The 24,513-nt window shown below is 40.6% G+C and overlaps 2 protein-coding genes across 2 annotated transcripts in view; one reads left to right on the plus strand and one right to left on the minus strand.

The window, feature by feature from the left end:
- The window catches only part of NUDT21 (nudix hydrolase 21), a 19,260-nt gene extending 17,689 nt beyond the window's left edge, over positions 1-1,571 (minus strand). Inside the window, exon 1 of the mRNA XM_006908766.3 lies at positions 1,311-1,571. Within this exon, the coding sequence (XP_006908828.1) occupies positions 1,311-1,426 (116 nt within the window). The 5' untranslated portion in view covers positions 1,427-1,571. The remainder of the gene's footprint in view (positions 1-1,310) is intronic.
- A 180-nt stretch (positions 1,572-1,751) lies between these two features.
- On the plus strand, positions 1,752-19,534 carry OGFOD1 (2-oxoglutarate and iron dependent oxygenase domain containing 1). The gene is made up of 13 exons (XM_006908767.2): positions 1,752-1,979; positions 3,469-3,614; positions 7,270-7,316; positions 7,938-8,038; positions 10,929-11,045; positions 11,617-11,708; positions 11,898-12,026; positions 12,325-12,438; positions 13,860-13,939; positions 14,223-14,536; positions 17,954-18,076; positions 18,519-18,577; positions 19,071-19,534. The coding sequence occupies exons 1-13, from the start codon at positions 1,826-1,828 to the stop codon at positions 19,230-19,232; spliced, it is 1,638 nt and encodes a 545-aa protein (XP_006908829.1). The 5' UTR covers positions 1,752-1,825; the 3' UTR covers positions 19,233-19,534.
- Positions 19,535-24,513: the final 4,979 nt, after the last annotated feature.

A 24,513-nucleotide genomic window follows, 5' to 3' on the forward strand; every position in this document is an offset into this window, starting at 1 on the left:
ATTTATATAGAAAAGGAAAAGTACTATATCAACTTTAACAGAGCAAAGATTAAAACATTTCACCAATACTACATTATGGCTCAATGCAAACTGATCTAGTAATCAAGGAAAATAGAGGGAAAACCCTCTTACCGTTCTAACCCTCTTACAGTTCTAAAAGTAATCAAGAGCGATGCTCATATTTTTTAAAAGAACATTTATTTGCCTTTTCCACTTATGAGGATTTTTTGAAAGTGATATGAAATTAAAATATTATTATTAATGTAATAGCTAGATATTAACTTGCACATACGCAACTTTCTACTAATTCCAGATTTCATAAACCCAACATTTATATAACCTAAATTTCCAAGCCAGCACGTTTTGTCAAATAAAACAAAAATAACCATCTTTACAATTTCAAATCACTTTTGAGGGGGAAAAGGTTCATCTATTTGACTATAAAACAGAGAAACACCCAAACTATCCTACTCAAACACCAGTATCAGTAAATCTTGCACCCTTTAAACACTGACCAGCATTAAAAAGCCACTTTCCTCCATTAGAGTAAGCATCACAGTGCCTCACAAACTCTTAGGAATGATAAAAGCACATACTGATAATTTCTTAAGACACAGCCCAAATGCCAATTACTTGCCACAGCTAGAATACTTGTGAGAGTGACCTCGAAATGCAATGGCTTTAAGAGCTTAAGCAGACAATAAAACGCAGCCACAATGGGTTCCCTGGGGCTACATTCTAGACCCCTCCTCGGTCTGAAAGCCCAACCATAACTGCAACCACCCTCTGCTGTGGAGGCCTACTAAGGTGCCTGGATGCTCTCGCTGCGGCGGGCATGTGAATGCATAAGGAGCAGAGGAATGAATAAAAATGTGTTCATGAGCTAAAATGCAATTTCAGTTAAGAGAGTTTTGAAAATCCTAAGTCGAGGCCTTATAGCTAGGGCTCGACCGCTTACAGCTAGAAAGATAAACACGTTTTACGGTGGGTTACCTCTGGAGAGGTGGGGGAAAGATAAATTCCAAGCAAACCTGGGTTATTCCTATAATGACTGAATACAGGGGCACTGGAACGAGCCTTTACGGAAAAGGAAAACCTTCTCAAGCAGAACTCTAACCTCTTGGCGCTGGAGGACAAGAAAGCGCCTGCGGGGGCTAGAAAAGGCGTGCGCTCGCGAGCGGGAGATGGGGTGGTGGGGAGGCGTGAAGCCCGCCGAGGGCCGGGGTCGCGCCGGAAGATCGGAGTCTTGAGGAGCGCTCACTAGACGGGGAAACAAGGAAAGCAACGCGCGAAGGCCAGGCAGCACTTACAGGTTGATGGTGCGCTCCAAGGTGAGGGGCTTGGTCTGCTGGATGTACTTGTTGCCGAACTGGTTGACCCCCCGGGGCCAGCCGGTCTGCGAGCGATTGGGCGGCACCACGGACATGCTGGCAAGCTCGGGCGCTGGCGGCGAGAGGAAAGGGGGAGGGAAGGAGACTTTCCCGGTGCCAGCAGCGGTTACCTGCGTTCCACTCAGCAGCAGCCGCCCGCCATTAACGTGAAAGAGCAAGGAGAAGCGTACGCACGCCGGAAGTGCATTCCGAGCCCCTGGCGGCAGGAAATAGAGAGGCCGTGGCCTGCCAGGCGGAGCACCATTGGACCGACCGCTGGAGGGATGTTCGCAAGATCTAGAGCTCCCATTGGTAAATTATGTGTGGGTTCCGCCTCCTCTTACGTTGGTATTTCCTATTGGATGGTTCTGGGAAAGGGGCATTCTGGGAATTGTAGTCTCCATGGGCAAATAGGGGCTTGATTAGCGTGGTGTGGGTCTGTAGCTTATGAAGAGATGAATGGGAAACGGCCAGCTGAGCCCGGTCCTGGTCAGACCGGGAAAAAGAGAAAGAAGGAGGTGATGGCGGAGTTTTCGGACGCTGTCACGGAGGAAATCTTGAAAAAGCAGGTGGCCGAGGCTTGGAGCCACAGGACGCCGTTCCGTCACGGTAACCGGGTGCTGCGAAGGGGGAGTCGCCGCACGGCGTCCAGGGGCCTCTGAGAGTCCTGGCACTCTAGTCAAGCCCACAAGGGAAGAGGCTCTTGAAGAGAGCCTCCTCCGACCCTCCTGCCTGGCCTGCTGCCACCTTTCATTCCAAGTTCAGTTTGGATTTAGAAACCTGAGAAGAGAAAGAAATGTAGGCCGGAGAGTTTGGGGAAGTAGAGGGCATGAAAGTTGATGGTCGAATTCTGGAATCAAGGGTTACTGACGGAATCTGTTCCACTGATTGTGCGATGTTGTCAATGGATTTAACTTGTCAAAACTTCAGTTCCTTCCTATGTAAAATGGAATAGCTAATAGTATTTACCTTAGGAAGATGTTAAATGAGATTAATAAACCGATGCACATATGCATCAATAGACATTTCCCTGAGTAAGGACCAATAAACATTTGGACATATATTTGAGCGGCTTATGTGATATTTGCCTCCGAGGATGATGCTCGGTTGTTCCATGATAGTGTAGCCAGAGCGTTTGTTGTGAGCTGCTAGGTAGCGGGCACCTGAGCTTACTCGGGTTTTTTAGTGCCTATATAGTTCAACTATATGACCTATGAAAGTAAACCTGTTGACCAAGGGAAGAAACGTTCGGTGAACCATTCCAACCCCAGCTTTCCATACCAATATATAGGATAAGAACGCTGCTTAATGCGCCATGCATTTCCGTCTAAAGTTTGCCATGATTTTTGTTTCAATTAAGTGCTTTAAAGAGGGGACTCCTGAGTTCTCTAGATGCACATAGAAAATGATGGCTTAGTGTTTAAAGCACAAGCTGTGTACACTCAGAGACTTCTCAATTTCCTTATCTGTAGGGGGTGGAGATACTGATAATGTTTACCTTAGAGTTGTTGAAATTAAATGAAAATACATGTAAAGCACCACTGTGCCTGGTGCTTGGTAGGTGATGATGACATGATTATTAGAAGGGCACATATTAGCCCACTAGAAGCGGTGGGTAAAATGTCGAGGGAGAAATCATGAAATTAGAGGAAATTATGCCTGAACTGATTAAAAAAAAAAGTATGTGTATCGTAACTTAGTAACTTGGGGAAAGAAAAGAGATTGAAGGAAAATTGCCAGCTGGTATTGCTATTCTCAATTTTAATCTGCTACTCTCATTTTAAGTTTTGGGGGAAATAAATTAAGACTCAAGTAATCATTGAACTAAAAAAAAAACACAAAAGAGCGGGAAACTTTACTTTAGTGATATCACCTGTACTCATCTTAAGGACTAATATTGTAAGTACAGTATCTTTTAAAAGTAGCATTGAGTGTATAAAGAAAAAAGAGAAGAGCTTATAATTTTTCCGCCAAAGCTTAGACTTTAGGTACTAGATTCCTGAAAATTCATGACCATCCCCTTTTGTATTCTCTGTACTATGCTACTCAGGGGTCAAAAATACAAAAGGAAAAAAGCCATATGTTTTTATTCCAACAGAAGCCATTGTCATGGACATGGACCCCTTTCTTCACTGTGTGATCCCAAACTTCATCCAAAGCCAAAACTTCTTGGAAGGGCTTCAGAAGGAACTTCTGAATTTGGACTTCCATGAAAAGTATAATGATTTGTACAAGTTCCAGCAGGTATTTATGCCCCTTTCCATTGGCTCTTCTACTTCAGAAATTTATTATCTATAAAACTGTTTAATACTTTTAAACTTGAGGTTTTAGTTGGGTTTGCCTTGGAGAGTCCTTGCCTTGATGTTGTTAAAAGAATTCATTCATTTAACATATGCTTACTGTTAGCTATGTGTTAGGTACTATAATTATTATACGGGAGTCTTTGCCAGTTCCTGCCCTGTAATACTTTAAAATCTAAAATAATAGAGGTGATAGCGATGGTGACAGTCAAGAAATACGGTAAGCCAATGAGTTAAGTACATTATAAACAAAGAGATTAAGTATATTTTGGGGAGTGGTATACCGAAGAGAGCTGTACATTAGAAAATAATCATTTAAATTTTTGGATTCATGTCTTTGTTGAGGTGGCTTGATGTATTGCAATATGCTCTCCATTGTACTATGTCCTATAGAGAGTTAGATCCATTCTTTTTTGGGCACACAGTTTAATTTAGCAGAAAAGACTATCTCAAAATCAAAGCTGGTTTTCCCACTCTTAAAAGACAGGCCCAATCTAGGGATAGAAATATAGGTCATTGGTTTCCCCGTTTTGGGAGCTATCTTTGAGTACATGGCATACATCATTCCTGAAAATCATTTATGAAACTTCAAGGACATCAGCCCTTAAAATCACACACAAAAAATTAAAAATGAAAAAGGTAAAGATTATTTCGTTTTCTTTGCCTTTTCCCTTTGACTTCTCTTTATCTGAGATAAGAAAGTAAATAACAGATTTCTTTTTCTTGCTTTCATTCTTCTACATTAGAGCTTATTGTCAGCTAGTCGTGTCCCCCAATCTGTCTCTCTTTGGGCCTTGGACATATGACTGAATTAACCGGGTTAAATAAACAAACGATGTGACTCATAATAATTCCGAATACCTCATGAAAATTAACTTTATCCATAGTAAAGTTGCATAGATTAATTAAAAATGATGTTGTCTGCCTTTGTAATTGTATCAACTTTTATAGCACTAGACCTCTTTTGTTGGTTTAGAGCTATATACATCTCTGACTACCAAAACTGAGAAATCACAGTGGTTTTTAGTTAGTGCAATTTGGTAGATTAAAACACATCTAACTGTGAAATTAGTGACAGGCAAAATAATAGAAAGGGTCCTGGGTGATGGGATGGGTGGGGAGAAGCCATTACTTTAGATCCCCATGGGTGCTTGGGGAAACTGCTGTGAATAATTTTTACTATGCTTACTTTGGGACTGAGCTTCTTCATGCTAAGACGGTAAATGTAAAACCTATTTTCAATCTCCTGTCTCTTCAAACTTTACCTGTACCCCTCTTTGCTTGTACTGTGAATTGACTTGATAATTGAGGAGTCTATAACATCTTCCAGTCCCCCTAACCAAGTTTGTCATTAGGAGTAGCCCAGTAGTTTGTATTGCAAGCATTATTCAGTGCATGCTTTATGCCATGTTAAGTGCTTTATATTTATTAATTCAATAAATCTTCATAATCCTATGAAGGACATACTATTCCTGCTTTATAGTTGAGGAAACTCTACATCAGTTTTTCCTTCTCTTCTGAATCATTCTCTTCAGCATACAAAAAAAAAAAAATCTAATCATCTCATCTTAAGAAAAAAAATTCTGTTCGTCTGACTTTCCCTTTAAGCTGCCACCCCCTTCCTCTGCTTCCCTTGTCCCTAGCATTCTTTATGAGTTGTCCGTACTGTCTCAAATTCCTCTCATTCTCTGTTAAGCCCCTGTCATCAGGCTTTCACCTAGTACACCCCACTGAAACTACACTCGTCAAGGTCACTCACAACAGCCACACTAGTAAGCTGGATCATCAGTTTTTAGGCTTGGTTTTCCTTGACCCCTCAGCAGCGTTTGACGCACTGTGTTACTCCTTCCTCCTGGAGATGTATTTTTTCGCATTACTTTCAGGATACCACGCTCTCCTGGTTTTCCTTCTACCTCATTGGCGAGTCCTTAGTTTCCTTTGGGAGGTCTTCTTTTTGTCTCTGACTTCTTAATGATAAAATACTCCCGGGCTTAGCCCTCGGACCAAGCAGATTTCCAGGGAGCCCTGTACTTTGCCTCTAATCTTGGATCTCTATTAAAAGTGTCTCACACTTAAGTCCAGAACTAAACTCCTGATCTTCTCCCCATAAATCTCCATCTATAATTTTACCCATCCCAGTTAATGGCAACTCGATCTTTCCAGTGACTCTGGTTAAAATCCTTAAGGTCATCCTAGTTTCCTCCCTCACACCTCCTGTCCAGTTCATTGGGTAATTCTGCAGGTTCCACCTTCAAAATATAACCAGAAAAATTCACATCTTTTTGCTTCCACTGCCAGCAGCTGATCCAAGCCATCTTTCTCTCTCCTCAGGATCATTCTGTTAGTGTATTAACCAGTCTCCCTGCTTCTACTCTTGCCCACCCACACAATCACAGCCATTATGTTCTTTTAAAATGAAAATGGACCCAAAAGAATTGAAAATGTGTTCACATAAAAACTAGTGCACAAATGTTTGTTGCAGCATTATTCATAGTAGCCAAAAAGTGGAAACAACCCAAATGGCCATCAACTGATGGATGGATAAACAAATGTGGCATATCCATACAATGGAATGTTACTCAGCCAGAAAAAGGAATCAAGTACTAATACTGGTGCAACATAGGTGAACCCGGAAAACATGCTAAGTGAAAGAAACTGGATGCAAAAGGCCACATACAGTATGATTCTGTTTATATGTCATGTCTAGAACAGGCAAAAATATAGAGATGCAGAAAGTAGGTTAGTGTTGCCAGGAGCTTGGGGGAAGAGAGGATGTGGGCTGCCTGCCTAGAGGGCACAGGGTTTCTTTCTGGGATGATGAAAGTGTTCTGGAATTAGATCGTGGCGATGGTTACACTACATCATGAATATACTAAAATCTACTGAATTACACACCTTCAAATGGCTAAAATGGTCAATTTGATGTTACCTGAATTTTCTCTCCGTTTTTAAAAACATAAATGGGATCATGTTACTCCTGTGCTCAAAATCTCCACTGGTCCCTCACTTCCCTGAATGAAATCCAAAGCACTTGGGATGGCTCTCAGGCCCCGCTTGCCTCCTTGGCTTCATGTCCTACTGCTCCCCCCTCACTCTCTGCTGTAGCCACACATTCTCCTTGCAATTTCTTGACATAAGCCAAGCAAGCCTCACACTCAGGGTCCTGCGTCCTCTTTGCCTGGAGAGTCCCTTGGCACACTTCCCACCCTCCTCCGAGTCTTTCTCAGTGCAGGCTAACCCGGCCATCTTTCCTAGCTCCAGACCCTTCCCTACTCTCAGCACTCCCAGTCCTTACCCTGCTGTGTTTTTCCTGTGCATTTACCACCTTTTGTACTAATAATCGACTTTTTATGTTTATCGTCAGTCTCTCTCAACCAGAATATAAGGACCACAGTAATGACTGTGTAAATCTTTGTTGAATGAATAAGGCACAGAGAAGCTAAGTAACTTGGCCAAGTCACAGAGGGGCCAAATGGAGGGACCAGGCGGTTTGACCTCAGAGTCCAGGCTCTTATCCCACCGGAGTACTCACTAAACTGCTCTCCTCCGTGTGTCTAACATATGAAAGGGATCTTTTCTTTGTCTTTTTCATGATCAAGTCTGATGATCTGAAGAAGAGAAGAGAGCCTCACATCTGTGCTTTAAGGTAAACAAGTAATCATATTTGTGGGGTGCCTAATATGTGCCAGGCTGACAATTAAATTCTTTAAATGTTATATTATACAATCTTTGTTGACATTATTATCTCATTTTGTAGAGGAGGAAACAGACTGAGAAATTAAGTAACTTCTTCAAGGCTACCTAGGTAAAAATCAAGGAAGCCAAGATACAAACCTAAGTCTGATTCTAGGGCCCACGTTCTCAATGATAATATGTCCGACCTTCTCAGCAACCAAGGAAACAACACTGTTCTTCACATATTAGGTTGGCAAATAGTAAACACAAAATCTCCACTGTTGACAGAAGTGTCGATACTTTTATACACTGCTACAGTCTTTCTTAGAAGATGGTTTTGAAAGATGTATCAAAACCCTAAAAGTTAGGCTTACCTTTTAGTAGTATAGTTTCACTTAGAAGAATTTATCCAGAGAAAATAATGAAGGATATGATCTAGGAATCCTAAACTATAGAAGTTTAAAGTGAAGAACATTCTTGGGAATGAGTCTCCTTTGAATAAACCACAGCTCCAGGAAAAAAGAACTGTGGCATAGATCCAAATGGAGCCCACTCCATGGCATAACAGGTCATCTTTTGTTTACACTTCTAGGAAAATTCTGTTTGAAGATTTCCGGACTTGGCTTTCTGACGTTTCCAAGATTGACCTGGAATCTACCATTGACATGTCCTGTGCTAAATATGAATTTTCAGGTAAAAAAAGATAAAGCCCCGATGTCTGTAAGATTTAAACACTTTAACTAAACAGTGGCAGATAGTGTCAGGGTATCAAAATCCTAGATTTTGCATGCCTGCATAGCATTAGGATCTTCATAACAAGCACACTCTGACCCAGCCCACATGCAGACATAACCGTCGTATTGGGGAGTATATAATGCAGTGTTTCTCTTTGGGAATACCATGAAAGCTGTTGCCCATATTTTCAGAAAAATGCTGATAATGCTCATACACACCAACTTTCCATATACTGGCAGGAAATTCAGAGGTGGTATTGTAACCTCTCCTCTTAGACTTCTTCGGGAGCAAATGTGTCCCTCAAGGTCATTTTTCTTTTTCCTTTTTTTAAATTTAAAGGTAATAAGTTAATACACTCTTAAGGAAAAAATATTCAAATAATACAGATATAAATCATTTTCTTCACTTTCTCCTTGCATCCCCCCCTTTCTCTTCAGAAATATCCATTGTCGCTAGTTTGGGGTACACCCTTCGAGTTCCCTTTCTGAGCATCTAAATGTCTTTTTGAAAACATGTTTGGTTTCTCACCTGGATGAAAAAGTTTTGTTTTGTTTGGGGTGTAACTTTTGTCCTGGGGAAGTTTAACTTGGTAACAACTTTTCAAGGATAACTTAGTGATACACATGAAGAGTCATAGCATATGTCCTTTTTTTCCCTTATTTTTTTCTTTTTAATTTGAAGTAATTTCAAACTCAGAGAAAAGTGGCAGGCATAGTACAAATAATTTTTTTTCTATTTTACTTGAAAGTAGGTTGCCATTATGATGCTCCATGTCCCCTGAATAACTTCAGTAATGCCGACAAGGACGTCCTCCTACGTGATAACAATAAAGCACCAAAATCAGGGAATTAAGATTGAGCCGTAATTCCCATCGGATCCCCAGGCTCCGCACAAGTTCCGTTGTTCGGTCCTTTATAGCAAAAGAACCCAGTTCAGGACCGCACGTTGCATTTACTCGCAGTCCTGGCACATCTGTTTAAACTCCCTCAGTCTCTAACGGTTCCTCCATCTCTCCTTGTTTCCTGATGCGTCTGGATCGATCCAGACAGCTGAGTCATTTTGTAAAACTTCCCTCGGTTTGAGTTTATCTAGCGCTTCCTCTTGATTAGATTCAGGTCATGCATTTTTGGCAGGAATATTATAGAACGATGTGTTCTTTCTACTGCACCATATCAAGTGGTATGTGGTTTCTGTTTGTCATATTACTAGTGATGATAACTTCGATCACTTCAGTAAAGTGGTTGCTGATATCACGTTTTTCTACCGTAAATTGTTCTTTTTCTCTCTGTAAGTTAATAAGTATTTTCTGGGAAGATACTTTAAGATTATGTAGATTTCCCGTTTCTCCTCAGACTTTTATTTGTTTTAGCATCCACTGATTATTTCTTGCTAAATTATTACTATGAATGTTGCCAGATGGTTATTCTTACAATAAAATCATTTCTTTCACATTTGTTAGTTGTCATTCTACTGTAAAGACAACCTTTTCCTCTCCCTATTTATTCATTTATTTGTGTCAGTGTGGATTTATGGATTACTATTTATGTATGGGCTATTCTCAGTTAGTATCATTATATTGGTGCTCATATTGTCCTCGATTTTATCAAGGGGAGCCCCTTTAAACTGACCGCTGTGTCCTTTTGATACATCCCCATCATTCTTCATATATTTTACTTTATGGCAAAACAAGATTTTCCAGACTTTCCTCACATTTCTCATGCTTTAGACCTGGAGTCGGCCATTCTTCCAAAGAACCCCAGTTCCTTTTAGTGAAGAATGATACTAAAAAATCAAGATCTGGATTCTAGGTGTTTTTGCTATTAGGCGTCACTGCTCCCAGACCCTTTCAGAGGAAGGAGGTAGCAAGTATACATGCACACACGTATGTATACACAAGCATTTACATGTATATGTATTTCTATATCTGTACTTTTATCTAGATATCTGTGTAAATATCTGTATGTACATATCTGTATGTATGTACATAGATATAGATATAGATATAGATATAGATATAGATATAGATATAGATAGAGAAAGAGAGAGAGAGAGGAAACAGAATTTATATTGAATCCTCCAGTTCCAATTCAACATTATAGGGTTCATTCTAGATTTCTCCTTTTATTTGTAATTTCATTCTTCAATAGTGAGAAACCTGGCTTCCATTATCTTCAGTCTATTTATTTATGGAAACGGTCTGTCCATGTGGGAATGACCTCAGCTCACCACAGCGTTCCCTCCCTCTCCCACTCTGCATGGCTGCCTGCCTTGCTCAGCCCCACCTAATGGCTCTTACAAACTTACTCAAGAAATTAAAGAGAACAAGTACGAAAAGGTCTACGTGCAGTGATGGTCATTAAAGCATTCTTTCTTAATAGACAAGAAATGGAAACAACAAATAAAGGATGGATTAAAGGGGGTAAGGAGCTAATTCTTAATCTATATAGTAGGATAACTTTATAGCCATTAAAAGAGGTGACAAGTGTGTATATTCATATGGAAAGTCACTTGCCACATAATAAAAAAAAGGCCACAAAACAACTACTGTAGGATACCATTTTTTTCAAAAGCAAAAACATGTATGTAGGAAAAATATTAGAAAAATATATGTTAAAATATTGTTAGTGATTATCTATAGGTCTTACTACATACGTGTTCTTCGGTGTTTTTAGTTTTCAATAGGGAGTTTTATTTCTCTAATTATGAAAAAGGAGAAATAAGTGTCATTTGAGCGCCAGAGGAGCTGACATTGCAGATGACTGTCAGATGGACAGGTATTAAATGCAGGGTCGTATCAGCTGCCCGTTGTCTGCGCAGGGACGTTAAGGTGTGCGTTAAACTGTTGCAGATGCCCTGCTCTGCCACGACGACGAGCTGGAAGGGCGCCGGATCGCCTTCATTCTGTACCTGGTTCCTCCCTGGGACAGCAGCTTGGGGGGCACCCTGGACCTGTTCAGTGTTGATGGTAAGACAGATGTGTGCTCTTCCACACGCAGCCACTTCTGAATTCTTATGCACAACGTCTGTGCTCCTCAGAGGAGATGGAAGCCACTGATTACAGTGACTGCTACGGGAGGAGTCAGTCACGGCCAGCCCTGACAACCACCTAAGTTGTACTGGACATAGCCATGACTCCAGGGGTAAGTTAGTTGGTTTAAGATGAGCAGTAGTCAGACCTGACTTCTGAGTAGGACCACGGAAGGATGGAGAGCGTGTAAAGCTGCCTGGGGCCACGCCTCTGCAAGAACCGGTCTGTTTGACAGGAAGTTGGAGTTTTTTTATTTTAATGACTGACACCAGGAAACTCTCAGCCTTCATCAATAATAGATGGGTGGTGTAATGAAGAACAGATGTCACCGGGCAGAACCAGCAAGTATGAGTGAAACAGAAGGAAGGGAGTGGCAGTTTGGGATCTGAAGGGTATATGTAGATACCTTTAGAAATTTGAGTATTGTCATGGTGAAACGAGGTGGCCTGGATGGAAATGGTTAATGATGATGATATCACTTTTATGGGTCTGTTCTCTCCTGGTGTAGAACACTTTCAGCCGAAGCAGATTGTCAAGTCTCTTGTCCCTTCGTGGAACACACTGGTTTTCTTCGAAGTGTCTCCAGTATCCTTTCACCAGGTAAAGATTGTGAGCCACAAATACATAGAGTACTAAGGACCAAGCTTTTCAGTCACTCATTATCTAAATGTGACAGCTTCCTGTTGGACTTACGTGGCCAGCTTGAAGGATCCTGACATTAGTGTGCCTTGGCCGGTGATCTTCCTCCTCATTCCTTGTATCGATGTGCCACTGGTCTTGTGCTTTCAGGTGTCTGAAGTCCTGTCTGAAGAAAAGTCGCGTTTGTCTATAAGTGGCTGGTTTCATGGTCCTTCGCTGACCAGGCCTCCCAACTACTTTGAACCTGTCATACCTCGGAACCCTCACGTCCCGCAAGATGTAAGGATAAATTCCTGTTGCCGGCATTGTTTTCTTAGCAGCTTTAGCATCATTTGTTTTCCTGGTTTTAAAACTGGCTGTTCCTGATAATGAAACTGGACTTTGAGCTTACCCTTCCACTTTTCTTGGATAAACTTTTGATAGTGTCTTTCTCAGGCAGAGTTTTCCAGCACTTTATGTTTAATGGGGAGACAGTTATAAAGTAGGGGTTTGCATATATTTTACTAGTGTGAAATGATGTAAGAACAAGCAATAGGAATTATTAACTCGCCTTTTGCATCTGCCGCTTCTTTGTAAGCATGAAATTTTGTATGACTGGATCAACCCTACTTATCTGGACATGGATTACCAAATTCAAATTCAAGAAGAGTTTGAAGAAAGGTCTGAAATTCTCTTAAAGGAGTTCCTTAAGGTAGGTCAGCACATCCCGTCCAGTACATCTTGCTTGGCATGTGGTCTTGCTTCTTGGGTGGGCGAATAGGCATCCCCAAGAGAGTTTTTGTTGTTTTTCCTTTTGTTCCTAGTTAGAATATTTATGTCATCCTCTACTTCAAATAAAATATAGAAGTGATGATAATAGCTAACATTGGTATCAGTTGTATGCTTAGTGGGCTAAGACTCCTTTGGGTATTCTGCAGTTCTCTCGAACCTTAACGGTACACACATAGAGAAGCTTCTACACTGAGGGAGAGTTGTGTGTAGTTCCCTTCCTACTCGTGAATGTGGTACAAATATCTTAGTGACAGATTACTGACTGATCAACACCTATTAATGAATGTTTGAGCGATGAGGCAGCCCATTATAGTGGAAAGAGAACTAGATCAGAAGGCAGAGACCTTATATTCATGTCCCGGCTCTATGATTTTACTAACCGAAGCCAAACACGAAATCTCTCTGAGCTTTCGTTTCACCGTCGGTTACACTGGGATAATACGTGCCTTGCCTGGGAGCTACCTTGAAGAGTTGCCGCGAGGCAGAACAGGAGCATGTGCCCTGGTGTGGTGCTTCACAGTTGGCCCTGGGTCCCATGGAGTCACAGGCCTAAGAGCTGTTCTTCCATGAAAAAAAGGTTGAGGGACAGTACATACTTATACCTTATAACTGATATTAACATATTAAGGAAGTTGAGTAGTAGTCTAGTAAATAAACTTGTTTAATTCAGCTTACCTAAACCATGCTTTGGGGTCCTTTTTCTTACTTAAAGCTGATAGGACTACTGTTTTTAGAAAACTCCTCGGGAAACTGCATTAAACAAGTACATATAAAGCCTTCTGTGAGAATATTTCAATAGGTTAATACCTTCTGTACTGTACTTGACTTTCAAATTTAGAATGCTGACTGAATAAAGGGAATGAGCTGAGGCCTAGAGAATCTTGTGTTGTTATACAGAAATTTTCATTGTAATAACGTGGCCTGTTACACAGTTTAATTTTTTTCCCTTACATCTTATGAATTAAAGAGTCTGTATTTAAAAAAAAAAAAATTTAAAATTTTTTTAATTTAAAAAGTTCGTATTATGATCTTCATTTAATAAATGAAGGAATTTTAGAGGTTGAGCATTTTGACATAAACTAAACAATTGCTTAAAGAAATGGCCCAAAATGACAGGTCTCTTGGCTGAAGCATGCTAACAATTTATCCAGTCTCTCTCTGGCTTCACGTTATCAAAACTGTGGAATCTTGTATGAAGGGGGTAAAAGTTAACTGACCCCTTTAGGAATCAGCCACAGTGACTCTGAGGGACTGCTATACCTGTTAGACCAGTGTGGGACCACAGGGAGATTTGCTAACTGCTTCTTTATTTGCTAACTGCTTTATTTGCTCATTTTCCAGCCTGAGAAGTTTGCAGAGGTCTGTGAAGCTTTGGAGAAAGGAGATGTGAAATGGAACAGCCGAGGGCCCCCTAACAAAAGGTAGACCCCATCATCTAAGACATTAGTTTCTGCATTTGGCACTTGCCTATTTGTCTGCAAGGCTCACCTTCAATAATACGACATTTGCCCTGATGACGTTTGGTACTCAGGGACATCCAACAGCAAGCCCTGATAAAATCGCACTCTTGTCACAGTGTGTGCTTTATTTAGGAAGCTATGCCAAGCTGTAGGGAGAGAGGTACAAAGCAAATGATCAGCTTTTAGTCCATGAGTAATTTTCCATCTGTGGCTTTGATGAACAACTGACATGGCTGTTCTTCAGGTTTTATGAGAAAGCTGAGGAAAGCACGCTTCCCGACACCTTGAAGGACTGCATGGCGCTGTTTCGCTCCGAGGCTCTGTTCTTGCTGCTGTCCAACTTCACAGGCCTGAGACTTCACTTCTTGGCTCCTTCAGAAGAAGATGAAATTGAGGACACAAAAGAGGAAGAAGCAGCCTCTGCTTCCGAAGGCACTGAAGAAGGGACTAGCTATAGCTCCTCTGAGCCAGAGAAGAATCAGGCGGCCATCAGCAACAACAGCCAAAAGAGCAATGAACAGACAGACCCAGAGCCAGGGGAAAACGAAGCAGAGAAAGGTAAGCTTTGTTATGACTCATCCTTATTTTCCATTAAGCATTCACCATTCACTCATTTACTCATTCAACAAATACTTCTTGAGCCTCTGCTGTATGTTAGGCCCTGTTTCAGGAGCTAAAGAACAAAACAGACAAGGTCTCTGCTCTCTTCAAGCTTACATTCTAATAGGAGAGGACAGAGATTAAATGTATACACCAACAACTAGAAAACGTCAATAATGATAAATGCTGTGCAGATATTTTTGATGCGGTATGTGCTCAGGAATGACCGAGTGACTGCATGGCCTCCAGGTGAATGGGCAATGTGGAAAAGCCTGTCTGAGTTGCTGTCAGCTGAGCTCAGATCTGAATGACAAGAAAGATCTGCAGGAAGAGCATTCTGGTTTGGAGTAACAGCTGGTATATTTTATTAGGCTAGCAATAGTACAAACGGTAGAGAGAAATATGACTGGCTTTGCCTAAAATTACTCTAAAACATAAGAGCATAAAGGAGAGGAAAGTGAGCAGGTTATTTCTGCTAAGGAGCAATAACAGACTGAGAAAATAACAGACTGCTTGAATTTGGACAGATAGGGAGAAGGAAATTATTCAAAGTAGAAGAAGTTTAATTATCTACAGACAAGATGGAAAAGAAAAAATACAGAAAATTTAAGAGGTAATACTTCTGAGGAAATGTTGGCACCATTAACTGAGCAACTACAAATTCAACCTAAGTGTTACAGTACCTGCTAAATCCGATGAGAAAATCTATCCAGTTCCTCTCCTCAGTTGTATCATGCTCTGCTTCCACTCGGGATTTCTTGAGAAGGACCCTATGCAGTTAGAAGAGCAAAGATAAGGGAGGTGGATACCCACGGAAATAAAACCAGCATTGTGAGATACTAACCACAAGCAATATAACTCAGATTCTGTAGTCTCCCAAACTGACCTGTCACTTTGGTCACCACAGATATTCAGAAAACCAGACCCAGATGGCTTTCTGTGCTATTCAACACACAAGACAGCCTTTTCTTTAAAAGGTTGGTTTTCCTTGATAATCGATACTGGCATCTGTACCTAGGCCCTATAAAAAATTGGGTGAAGATCAGTGGGGCCTGGAGAGCTTTTTGAAAAAAGTATTTGACCACTTCTATTCCTTTTTGGTTTTGTCTTTATGTGAACCTGCAACTTGGAAGAAAATATATGCACACAACCAATAGATGCTTTATTCTGTTATTGAGCATCTACTGTATGCAAGGCCCTGGGTCAGAGCTGAGTGGGGAATACACATGTAAATGAGCAAAGACACTGTTCACAAAGTTTACCATCATAAAAGCTATAAAGCTTTTTAAAGTAAAAGCTATACAGTTGCTAAAGCATGTATAGCGGTAATGTTGGCATACCAAGGGGACATTCAGTAAGATACCCAGAACCGTTGCACCTGACAATGTTAAGTTTTTGTTTTTAAAAAAATATATGTAAAAATAACATGTTCATTTCAGGATGTTTGGTAAACAAATAAGTAAAAAGAAAATAATCACCTACAGGTGGCCACTATTAACATTTGAAATATATCCTTCCACTCTTTTTTGCTATTTAAACATATGCATATCTACATGTATATAGGTAAGAAACTCCCTCCGCTTTTATCTAGGAATGTCTTCATTTTCCCCTCCCTCTTCAGGACAGTTTTGCCAGATATAGGATTCTTGGTTGACTATTTTTCCTTTTAGCATTTGAACATACCAGCCCACTGCCTTCTGGTCTCCAAAGTATCTGATGAGAAATCAGCTTCTCTCTTGCTGCTTTCAGATTCTCTTTGTTTTTCGAAAGTTTGATTATAATGTATCTTGGTGTGGGTGTCTTTCAGTTCATCCTTCTTGGAATTCATTTAGCTTCTTCGATGTTTATATCATGTCTTTGTCATCAAATTTGGGGAATTTTTAGCCATTATTGCTTTAAATAGTCTCTCTGCCCCTTTCTTTTCCTTCTGAGACTCCCACAATGTGTATATTGGTCCATTTTATGGTGTCCCACAGGTCTCTTAGGCTCTACTCACCTTTTTCTCATATTTTTTTTCTGTTCTTCAATCTTGATAATTTTGCAGATTCTTTCTTCTTCCTGTTCAAATCTGCCTTTGGATCTCTCTAGTTAATTTTTTTTTATTTCACTTATTGTATTTTTCGGCTTCAGAATTTTTTTGATTTCTTTTTAAATCTGTTTCTTTATTGATATTTCCATTTTGTTCATACATAGTTTCTTTGACTTTCTCCATATCTGCTTTAGTTCTTTGAGCATCCTGAAAACAGTTGTTTTAAAGTCTTTTTCTAGTATATCTGCCATCAGGTCTTTTTCAGGAACAGTTTGTGTTGACTTTTTCCCTTTGATTGGGCCAAACTTTGTTTTTTTGTATGTCTTGTGATTTTTTTATTGTTGTCGTTATTGAAAATTGGACATTTGATTCTAATAATGTTGTAACTTAACACAATAAACCAACTAGGTGTAACAGACATGTACAGAATACTCTACCCAACAACAGCATACACATTCTTCTCAAGTGCTTATATTTTCCAGGATAGACCACATGTTCGGCCACAAATTATGTCTCAATATATTTTAAAAGATAGATATACAAAGTATTTTCTCCAACCAGAATGGGATAAAGTTAAAATGAAATGAGCTATCAAGCCATGAAAAGACATTAAACGTGTATAGCTGAGTAAAAGAAGCCAGTCTGAAAAGGCTAAATAATGTAGGATTCCAACTACACGACATTCGGGAAAGTGCAAAACTAGGGCGTAAAAAGATCCGTGGTTGGAAGGGGTTGGGAGGGAGAGAAGGGTGAACAGGTGGAGCACGGGGGCGTTTTATGGCAGTGAAACTGTTCTGTATGATACTGTAATGATGGACACATGACATCATGCATTTCTCAAAAACCATAGAATGTACAACAGAAAGAGTGAACTCTAATGTAAACCATGGCCTTTGGTTAATAATAATGTATCAATATTGATTTGTCAATTGTAACAAACGTACCACACTAAGACAAGATGTTAATAATAGAGGAAACTGGGGACAGGAGTATGGAAACTGTACTTTCTAGGAAATTTTTCTGTAAACCTAAAATCACTCTAAAAAGTCTATTAAAAATGGTAATATTCATGTTTTAATTTTTTATTTTTGGCAGCTAAGTATCTACTCCATCTGAAATCAATGGTTAAGACAGAATTAGAAAGTCAACTTTTTTCCCCCAAATAGTCACACCTGCTAATTTCTGACAGTCGTTGTAAGGCTCATTTGGTGGAACAGGTCAGCTGAGGTTTAAGAGAATGACTTCTCATTAGTACTGTATCATTCCTAATTATCATTCCCTTGCGATCTAGCACTGGTATCCAAGTGATTTTAATATTTTTCTGGCCTTCTGTTGTTTTTTCTTAGAATCAAGTGTTCCCACATGTCAAGGGGAACTGAGGCATTGGAAGACTGGTCACTACACTTTAATCCATGACAACGGCAAGACTGAATTTGCCCTAGACTTACTTCTTTACTGTGGCTGTGAAGGTAAGAGGGAGGACGGAAAGCAGTGTTTCCTTAAGGAGGGCAGTCTCTCCTGGGCGCCCCTCTCCAACTGAACCAATTCAGAAGTATCTGGCTTGGCCCGGATCCCAGATCACAGGAGCTCAGTGTTGGAAGGGACCTTAGGGGTCATAAATTTCATTCTCCCAACTCAGAGTAGGACTAGGGTGTGGGAGATGGACCGAACCATAATTTCCAAGAACACCTCCCTCCTTGATCTATAGCTTTTATGTAATTAATTCTTAGTTTTCAGTTTATTCAGTGTTGCTTGAACAGTAAGTAAAGTTGGGCTCATAAATCATAGAGTTGGTTACTCCTGAACTCTCAGATCCCCCAGTTTTAAGCAGCCTGGGATCAGTGATTTAGGCAGATGATGCAACTCTTGCATTGAGAGCTTTCTGAATACCATTTGTTTTCCCTTTGTAAGGCTGGGAGCCAGAATACGGCGGCTTTACTTCCTACATTGCCAAAGGTGAAGATGAAGAGGTAAGTTGCTCCTGATAGCAAACCATCTTTCTGGTTCTTGAGGATGCTTCCATTCTTCAAAAACCCAATTTTATGACCTTCTACCAGTGTCCTTAACTGATAAATCCATGTTGCTCTGCCTGGCAGTGGTCTAATTTCTACTAGAAAGTACTCGGCGTGGAATGAAGATGCTAAAGGATAATCACTAAGCATTTATTCTACCCTGAGAAATTCCAAATAAGAGCCGCATGGTACATTTCCATTAATTTTCCAATGTAGCAAGGAATATATACATTAAATGAAACCTTTCTTTCTGGGTATATATTGGAATGGGGCTTGTTAGAAATGTCTTGCCATCCAGAGCAGTAGCTCTTCCTAGTAAAGGATCTTTACTAGCCCCTGTCTCCAGTCTTAAGTACTTATTATGGATACCATCTGTTCAGTGGTGACTCATTGAAGAAAAGAGTTGAGAATAAGCTGTGTTCTAATGTGCCATTGTATTTGCCTGTTTCAGCTGCTAACAGTGAATCCAGAAAACAATTCTTTGGCATTGGTCTACAGAGATAGAGAGACTCTTAAATTTGTCAAGCATATTAACCACCGAAGCCTAGAACAAAAGAAAACCTTCCCAAACAGAACAGGTTTCTGGGACTTTTCATTCGTCTATTATGAATGACAGGGCTGGACAAAGCTGAAAGGAGACCCTTCATCAGTACTGGAAAGTCTGCAAGAGCTACAAGGGGACTTGTCTGACATTGTTCTTAAAACTGAGTATGGTGGTCCTTTACCAGGACTCACAATGATTGTCCTCAATCTAAACCTTGAGCTTAATGATATGCACTTATCTCTTGATTGAAAAAAAGTTTCTTTCTCTTTAACGTTGAGTTTTTCTTTGTCCATATTGACTTCTTCGGTGATCTACAAAAATTTGTTTTATGGTCAGATATACATGACATAAAATTTACTATTTTAACCATTTTTGTGTATGGTTCAGTGGCATTAAGTACATTCACATTGCTGTGCATCCTTCACCACCACCCACCTCCGGAACTTCATCTTTCCAAACTGAAACTCTGTGCCCATTAAACAGTAACTCCCACTCCTCCTTCCCCAGCCTCTGGCCACCACCATTCTACTGTCTGTCTCTGACTTTGACTTCACATATGCCTCACATTAAGAGGAATAATACAATATTTGTATTTTTGTGACTGGCTTATTTCACGTAGCACAAAATCTTCATGATTCATCCATTTTTCCAGTGTTTTATTTTAATACTCGTAAATGATTGCAGATTCTGCCCTTCCTAACACACTGGTTTAGCAGGTCACACAGCCTTATGTCCTGTTCATGCCAGGCCCATTACACTTCCTCCCACTGCCTCTGGCTTTGTTCCACTGTGACTCCCCCAGGACAGTGCAGACTTAGATGAGGTGCAGTGTTCCTCCCTTGGAAAAGGCCTGGCCTGAACCATCACGGCCTCAAGAGATGGCTGGCCAGTAAAGAAGATAGGCAGCTTGTGCCATGTTGTGGTCATTCCCAGGTTCCCCCTGCTTTTCCATCCTGGAGTTGTGGCCCTTTGTGGAACTCAATGGTATAGCCTCACTTACGGCTTTCATTTTCCTAAATACTGCAGGGTCGACTATAAAACTAGCTGCCTTTTTTTTAAGAGACCACATGCTAAAAGGCCACATCAAAATGTCAAGAAGCTGTCCATTTTGTTAATTCCATTTTCCTTGATCCGTTTTGGGGTTTTATAATAATAACTACTGCCACCTAAATGTAGGTGTGGATGGGTGGGTCTAGGTGTCATTGCATCTTCAGTTGAAATATGCTATTCTCATTTTAGTCCAATACTGTATCTCTGTTTCTTGTTTACATTTATTACTAGCCATTGCAGTAGCTTTTATTTTGGGGTTTACTAATTACTAGGAATAGCATTGGGCTCTTCTTTTATCTCCTAAAACTGTATGAACTCTTTTCTAAAGTTTCCATTTAAATGAAGAAAATGATTTTCACTTTCTTTTAGGTTAATAGTTTCATATAATTTTTGATTTTGCACCCCAGTCAGTAGAAAATGTTTCAGCATGTGTGCCCATTATTATGGATGTTTACAAATATTCAGTATTTATAATTTACTAATATTCAGTATTAATAAAACACAAATTTTTAGAGGAACTTAAGACAAGCTTTGAAATTTAAACCATTAGTATAACAAGTAGGTGTAATCCCACTCGAGCGTGTCAGTACACTACGGTTTAAAAATTGTGGTCTCCCAAATTGTGTGCATGTGAAACGGCCCATTACTGTGTGGGTGTGGGAAGATAACAGAACTCATTCTAGGTATTTCTTTTATCTCATCCTATTACGTTCATCCACTTGCTTTCTGACGTTTTCATGAGGGAGAGAGGGGTTGAGGTTCTAGCTGACACCCTGTCAGTGGCATAACCCCAGGAAGGCCCAAGGAAGATGCTGGGCAGGTGAAACCGTCAGGTGTGCGGGAAACAGTTGGAGACTCGTGGCTCTAGGTAACATCTAAGAGGCCACCCAACGTTTCCAATTCTGGAGGGCTGACTCTAAATCTAAGCACACTAGGCAAGTATTAAAATGTGCTTATTAGTTTCTCCTTAATCTCGATGTGTTTATGGGCTTTCAGCACAGAATCTTCTGTACACTACAGAAAAGGACTTCAGTGTCCGAGGGGACAGAGTCCTGGAGAGCCAGACTCCGCTGTCGCTGCAGTAACATCATCTGCGGCAGCACCTCTTAGACGTTCCTTGTGAAGAATTAAAACAGCAGATAAAAATAGAAAGTAATGATCATCTGGAATCCCACTGCCTGTGACAACCACTGTGGTGCTTTGTAAGGAGGTATCGCCTTGCTAGATTGAGCTACATTTCCCAGAATTTCCTTCCCTACGTTTCCAGTTAGAGTGAGCCACAAATTCTCACGCAAAATTTGGAGGGCGGGAATGAAGCAGCAGCCGCTTTACGCCTCACTCACGTTTTCACCTAGCTACAGGCTCCCCTCGCCGGTGTCGGTCAGCAACTGGGCCTGCGACTGTTCTGCCTCTTCCCCTGGATCTTCCCTCAGCTTCTCCGGTGGAGGGTCTGTTTCTGCAGGGTGCCCACACCATCAGGGGCGGAGGTAAAAACTGATACAAATTTTAATATGTGCTCGTGGGCTCCAGCTCATGCCTGTGGGCTTAGCTTGTTCTTATTCTTCCCAACTTTATACCCTTTCTATGCACTCAGAGAGCGCAGCCTTACAGAGACTGCTTTGGCACTTACTATGGATTGTGTACGCTCAAATCCCCTTTATATGTTATCCGTGATGGAATTAAGAAAACTTTCAGAAAGTTATTTTGAGAGCATATTAGCATTTCTGTTAAGAGGAAGAAAAACTAAATTTTTAAGGACAAACCCTATAAATAATCTAACTCCAGTCCCTCGTTTTAAAGATGTGGTAAATGAAGCCTAGGGGAGAAAGGGGCTGTTCAGTTTTGAACCTGGCTTTTCTACTGCTCACTGATCTCTTGGACTCCACCGAACATGGCGGTTTGGTTCGCAGAACACCAAGACACAGCAACTACCAGGTCGGTAGTTTCTCAACAAGAAGTTTTTGGCTGCAGTATCTCTTCAACACCATTATGTACTTCCCACTTATAACACTGAGGCAATACAAACCCTGTTAAAAGGGTCCTTGATATCTGGAGAGTGTGACACCAGAGGCAGGCTCTCCAGCCTTCATGAACCGGACAATCCTGCAAAAGCAGATGATTCCATCTCTGATGCAAAATCAGTCCACATAGACAATTTTGAAAACTACTTAGGAACTGTCCATGTGGCATCATTTTAGGACAAGATTTCTGTACCATATAAATGATAACACAGGAGCTAGAGCATATAGTGTGGGCAGGGGCCAGATGGGAAAGAGGCAAAATGCAAAACACCAGGCTGCAATGGGTGTCATCTTGTACTTCAGTTTCAAAGTAAAATTGGAGATAATTTAGTTCTCTGATCACAGGACTCTGCATTGGCAGATTTGTAACTGCTAATTATAAAATTTGAAACTTTAATAATGTTGAAAATCATTCTTGTAAAGCACTTCTAGAGTTGCGTAATAGTTATAAAGTTCCTAGTTCTTTGATTTCTGAAGCTGCTGACAGGCCGACTAAGGACAATCCATGGAGAGCAGCAGATGCTTCTCTGTGCTGAAGGCTTCACTTAGCGCCACGGGAAGGATCAAGCTGATTAAGATGCAGCCCCTGTTCTCACTTAATAGGAGATTAACATTTAAATAAACACAGAATGTAATGAGAGATGAAGAATAGAATGGGTGAGGAAAGGTCTCCTAAGGAGAAAGCATTCAGCTGAGCCTTGATGTATTTGGATAGGCAGACATGGTGGGAAATAATAAAAACCATACTCTCTAAAATACTGAGTACCTGACAGTGGTGACTTTTTAAAGGGGATGCTCGAAAAATGACTGAAAAGCTTTTCTCCCACATACTGGAATCCTCAAGATCAGCTTTTAAATGAAGCTTGAGTGTTCACTTAAAACTTCAACAAAATTCAGCACAAAATAGAGCTTAAACTGCAGCTTCTAGAAGGCATTCAGGTTCTATAAGGATAGAAAAATAGACAACAAAAAAGAGAACAAACATAACCAGTTTTTTTCATCTCTAAGCTGAATATGGTGACTTCTCAAAGGAGAAAAAAAGGGAATTGAATGTTTCATGAACATTTCCATCTCGTCCAGTCTTACTTGCTGGAGAGCAGTTGGGACTAGCAGCAAGGGCCACGATGACTCGGTTTCCAGCCTCCGTGCCATGGCTTACCAAGCTGCGGGACCCTGTAGGAAATACTGTGCCTCTCTGAACTCAGAGGTACTAATATCAAGAAGATCAAATTAATGTGAAAAAATAACCTATTTGTAACCTAAAAATATCTTGCTGCAGATGACCCCCTCAAGCCTTCCCCTTGAATTATTTTAGGTGTAAAAAGGAAGATTTTTGGCTGAACAACAGAATGACCTTTGATGAAATTATTCTGTTAGGGTCCCTAAAAATGAAAAGTGCCATACAATTTAAAACCAGCACCAACTAGAGATTTTAATCTCAAAAGGTTTGTTAGACTCGTTAAAACTTTAGAAAAGGACTCAACAGTGGGACTGGAGTTTTGCTAAGTGATTAATCCCTTCAGCTTCCTCATCTTTGAGGCAGATAGAAGATTCTCTACTACTTCGGGGATTACTGAAAATAACACAGTATATGTGGATATCTTTTGAGCTTATAGGTTGAAACTGTAAAACAGAGGTAGTACGGGGCATAATCTCACTAAAATTAGGACTCCATAAAGCTCACACTTCAGATATAGAAGAGGTAATCCTAAGTGGCCAAATGGAAGAAACCAGCAAAATTAAGTTACCTCGGAGGAAAAGCTTCTCTCCCTTAACTGCATATGAGTGCTACTGAGATGTGAACACTGGCTACTGTTTTAGTCATTAAACCAGTCCGCAGTCAACCTCAATGCAGAATTCTACCTCGTAGAGAAGGAATTGCTGGCTACTGGCACAAACCTCGAGTTTCTTGTCCTTGCGGGCGCAACACCAGGTAACATGGCCTGGCCACGCTGGCAAACGGAACATGAGTGGAAATGACAGTGTGTCGTGTGCAGACCGTGGCCTTTAAAAACTTCCATATTCTGCTGGATTGGATATAAATGACTGCAAGGCCTTCAGCCAAGCCTTCTCAAATAGGGTTCCAAGCAAGAGAACGATGCCATAAGGTCTTCACTGTACGCAGTGAATGTGAAACTAGTCAGCCAAATCACTTTCCTGAGGCTTATTTCTCCAGAGAACTCAGGCTGAGAAAGGCTGAGGATAACACAGGATAACACAGCTGTAAGATTAAAGGAATCTGGGTCCCTGAATAACTATAGAGAAATTCTTACATAAAT

Source organism: Pteropus alecto, unplaced genomic scaffold (assembly GCF_000325575.1).
Source record: "Pteropus alecto unplaced genomic scaffold, ASM32557v1 scaffold123, whole genome shotgun sequence".
Classification (NCBI taxonomy): domain Eukaryota; kingdom Metazoa; phylum Chordata; class Mammalia; order Chiroptera; family Pteropodidae; genus Pteropus; species Pteropus alecto.

Bases quoted from the DNA above. Each gene is read 5' to 3' on its own strand.
- OGFOD1 (XM_006908767.2), top strand. From the start codon at position 1,826: ATGAATGGGAAACGGCCAGCTGAGCCCGGTCCTGGTCAGACCGGGAAA. The intron at 1,980-3,468 runs GTAACCGGGTGC...TTATTCCAACAG, and splicing joins CAGGACGCCGTTCCGTCACG to AAGCCATTGTCATGGACATG. The intron at 18,077-18,518 runs GTAAGAGGGAGG...TCCCTTTGTAAG, and splicing joins TCTTTACTGTGGCTGTGAAG to GCTGGGAGCCAGAATACGGC.